The sequence below is a fragment of the Apis dorsata genome, unplaced genomic scaffold (genome assembly GCF_000469605.1).
Source record: "Apis dorsata unplaced genomic scaffold, Apis dorsata 1.3 scaffold_598, whole genome shotgun sequence".
Taxonomy (NCBI): Eukaryota; Metazoa; Arthropoda; class Insecta; order Hymenoptera; family Apidae; genus Apis; species Apis dorsata.
In genome coordinates this window covers 560,609-564,919 of record NW_006263802.1, presented here as the reverse complement: position 1 = coordinate 564,919, position 4,311 = coordinate 560,609, and the positions used below count along the sequence as shown (strand labels likewise).

The 4,311-nt window shown below is 38.3% G+C and overlaps 1 protein-coding gene and 1 long non-coding RNA gene across 2 annotated transcripts in view; both read left to right on the top strand.

Annotated features, from left to right (window-relative positions):
• LOC102680671 (leucine-rich repeat and immunoglobulin-like domain containing-NOGO receptor-interacting protein 4) overlaps positions 1–4,311 on the top strand; it is a 448,888-nt gene that overhangs the window by 108,917 nt on the left and 335,660 nt on the right. The window contains exon 2 of the mRNA XM_006621177.2: positions 1,375–1,440. Coding sequence (XP_006621240.1) covers positions 1,375–1,440 — 66 coding nt within the window. The remainder of the gene's footprint in view (positions 1–1,374; positions 1,441–4,311) is intronic.
• The window catches only part of LOC116186315, a 26,030-nt gene continuing 23,165 nt past the window's right edge, over positions 1,447–4,311 (top strand). Inside the window, exon 1 of the long non-coding RNA XR_004151279.1 lies at positions 1,447–1,994. This is a non-coding gene — a long non-coding RNA (uncharacterized LOC116186315). The remainder of the gene's footprint in view (positions 1,995–4,311) is intronic.

Sequence of the window (4,311 nt, the reverse complement as noted above, 5' to 3'; positions counted from 1 at the left end):
TTTTTTTTTTTTCGTTATTTTAATCCACTTTTCTTTACGGATAATAATATTGACGTAAATGAAGATGATATCATAATATAATCCCCATCCTATCTAACGAGTTTAGCAATCTATGTCAAGAAGCTAACATACGTGCATTGAATCTTATGAAAGACATTTACTTACTATGAATTTCTTCATCGTTAATACGTGTATCTGTACGATCTAAATATTTTTCTACATTCATGATAGTCAAAAATTATTTTGAAACACTTATTATGATTAGAATTTGAATTCGTGCGTACAGAATGCAATATGGCGTATCCGTGATATCAATTTGATGGTGAAAATATCACTATATTGAAGGTATTATTGCGTGTAATGCGACGTCTATTTATAATGTAGGTATGTGGGGGAGCGATTGACAGATTTTTCATTAACTGAAACGTGAATTTAATATAGCAAACTAATTAATTGCACAGGTTCAATCGTTGCACATCAATAAATGTTGCACGTGAATGGTTACGACGATTTTGTAACTATTATTCCCCCGAAAACAATAATAATTGCAGTAACTGTGTTGTATATATCATTCGAAAACTAAATTGGCAATTTGTGCACGAACGAAATAATGTTTGCCACGTTGCTTTTGATCTTTTAAAATAAAGAGCTAGTCACTTTGATACGATTAAAAATTTTTTGTCACGTACTTATTTGTGGTTTCGTTGAATACATATCTAAGTATATTATATGATTAATTTATGTTAGATGAAATAATTTCTTGATTATATTGAACTAAGTGCTTAAGTAAACTTTGATATTTTTTTTTTTTTTTTTTAGTTTTATTTCATAATTTCGATTTTTGAATATTCATAAGAGCATTAATTTCATCAAAGTTTCATTTACATTATCATAAAATAGTTTTTAATGCATTGATTACTTAAATATTTCGACAAACAGGAAATTGCTTTGATACACGACGAGTTATATCTCTTATCATATTGATAAGAGATATAATTTAAATTAGAAAATACGTAAACGTGTATAGATAATTATATTAGATAATATATAGATAAGAATTATATTTAGAAATTATAATAGAAGTATATATAATTTTATTTTATATGAATAAAAAAATGTATCTCAATTTACTATCCAAAAGAACTATTCGACAACATTTCATAACTAATCGTAAAACACAAACTAACCCAACCCTTAACCAATGCAAATACCAATCATAAAAAAACCTAAAAAGAAAAATTTACTTAATTAATTTAGAATCATACATTGCCGCCATAACTCCATCTCTCGACTGGCACCACTTTATCCTCCCCAATTCCTCGAAATCCCCCAGGCAGCATATCAATCTAACAAGCAACCGTGGTTTTGTTTCAGATGAATCACCACCAGCTCGAGTCATCGGTGAACCGTTCCTCCGATTCGCGACTACTCTCGACACGGGTGAGTTTCTATTCCCGATCTTCTCCTTCTACCTCTTACGCTACACCTCCGGTTATTTAAAGTACACGTCAGGCCTGTAGGAAAGTTTCGCATCGAGGCGAAAGGGGACGACACACGACGACGTCGACGTCGTGATGACGAAGGCGAGGGGTTCGAGTTGGTTGACCCCTGCGCCTGTCGACCCTCTCGTGTGTCGGATATCTTGAAAATCTCGTGGGTCAGGGCGTGGTGGCGAGCCGGCCCGCAATCAGGTTGACCTGGCATGCCACGAACTTCCTCTTCCTCCCCCCCTCTCCTCCCCCCATCGCTCGGTCGTCCGTCGCTCGTTCATTCACTTCGCCGTACGCATTCACCACCACCGAGACTTACCCCCTCCTCCCTCCTCTCACGCTCTGCCATTCCGATTAGCTGCAAATAATACCCGTAACAATAGCCGTTGCTCCATACATCCTCGTTCTCCTCGCAACTTGTACCCTCTGTTCATAAACCCGCGCGCTCGCGTTCTTAACGCGTGTACACGTACCCGCGTGTTTATCGCGGCCATGTACGGCTGGGTATGCGTGCAATACACGCGTCCCTGTGATCTATGCGTTTGACCGCGTACGAGAGACTCGCGTGTGCGTGGGTCGAAGCGAACGAGCAAAGCGTACTTTTGTGCGTGTCTAGAAGGTGTTGTGTGGGTCGTGCGTGTGGGTGATTAAGAAGGGTTGTTAATTTTTAGGATAGATAAGTGAAATAGAGGAAAAAGGGACTTTAAATAAAGGGTGGAATAAGTGATATTTTTGAAGTCCTGAATAATCTCTTGACGGCTTTCGAAGAGAAATTGGAATATTTAAATGTATTATTCTTCAGATATCGTTATCTATACTTGAAATATTAAATATCATATTCGTTTTGAATTAATAGTGTGAATTTATATTACAAGACTAAAATAAAATTATAATCGACAATGTGATAAAAAATAATAATTAAGAAATAGAGAAATGCATGTGTTTAAAAATTAATTTTACAAGAATTAGTCAAATCTAGAATATTAATCTACCCAAATTTCATCGTAATACAAAATTCAATATATTTCTTCTTATTTCTTATTCATGTTGTTTTGAATGATTAATTTATTCATATATTATTTAGTTTACCAATGTAATTAAAAACATTAAATATTGAACGAAACGGAAGATGAAATTCGTCAAAAATTCGCGACAAAGTATAATAATAGTTTTACGAAATTATTCCACGCAAAGTAAATATTCCGACCGGTGTACAGTGTACTCGGTGTGTGAATTATGTATATTAGGATGCGCGTGACCCAGGCAGTACACGCGGGGCGCAATGACGCGATACGCGCGTGTTTACCAGAGCTACCCCTACAGGGCAACCGTGGCGCCCTGGGTGGAAGTCGCGCGATGTTCGACGTGTGCGTGATTGCGTGCACGCGTGCATAAGACCCTTTGTGTGCACTGGATTCGACCGAGAGCTGCCTTTACGAGGCGGCGGAGAGACACGAGCCAATCAATCCCCATCTGCTTTCGGTTTCGCCACCCCTTACGTGCACCACCCTCCTACGTCCCCGGAATTTCGATGATCTTCGCCTGGAAACAGATTTATCTCGCCTCCTTTCCTCCCCACCCCGACCCAACAGTGGATTTCCAGTTTCTTCCTTGGATTCCGTGAGGGAGATCCGCACCGTTGCTAACATCCTCGTTGCACTCCCCCTCTTCCTCTCTGTGTGTTTCTATCTCAGGGTGGATGTTCCGGCCAATTTTATTCTCCACGTGCCTCAAAGATCCCTGTATCAGTGGATGCACGTTCGGCTACCGTTTATAAGGATCGCGGCTTCGTCTGTTATCGAAGGATGCCTCCCACTGCGAGCTCCAGCTCGATGATGGGGAGATAAGGTGGAAAGATGGCGGGATATTGGAAGGTTTTTGTAATATTTTGTCCGATGATGGTGAAATTGAAACGTTTATTTGGAGATTTGAGGGTTTTTTTTTTTAATCTCTGGGATCATGGAATTATTATAGTAATAAATAGATTGCGGATGTGTATGCAAAATTTAAATGTATAATAATCTAAAAAATGAAGTAAAAGAAAAGGTAGCAAGTTTCTATTTTTTTTTTTTTTGGAATAATGAATTTTTCATTTAATACATTTTCTTCTTATTTCTATTCATATTGCTTTGAATGATTAATTTATTCATATATTATTTAGTTTATGTCAATGTTAATTAAAAACATTAAATTAATGATGATTTAGATATATCTCTTTTCGAAAATCTTATTCATTTATATTTCAATTAAAAATATTAAAAATATTCACATTTTAACTAAAAACCCACACACCGATTATAACTCTTAATGTCACCCTCTTCATCAATATCTCAACACACAGTTTAGCGCATCTTCGAAGAGACAACGAAGATGATCCCTCAAAAAATAATCGTGATACCCTCTCATTTTTAATCTAATCTAAGCTAGTTTCCTGGCTACTTATCGAGACGAGTATCCCTCTCGTTTGTCATCGTGTCGACGGCCGATAGTCCGTGAAAGCCACCCCCCTCGTCCGGCAAAAGTTAAATAACTTTTTTGCCCGTGTTATCAGACTTATCGCGGCCTGTATTCAAAGGAACGTGTCGTTAATCTTGAGGGAGGGAAGCCAGATTGGGGTTACGGGCAGGGCGAAGGTTAAGGTCGAACTTTTCGAATCGACGGGGGGATGAGACACGCTGTTAACGGAGAAATCGGCTAATTTTCACGGAGATACAGGGCGTGCAAGTCGTCTCGACCCTTGCTTTATCTTATCTCGGCTTCGATTGGACGAGACATAGGGACACCGTTGCACGGTTGGAAATTTACTAGCTACGCCTTGGGC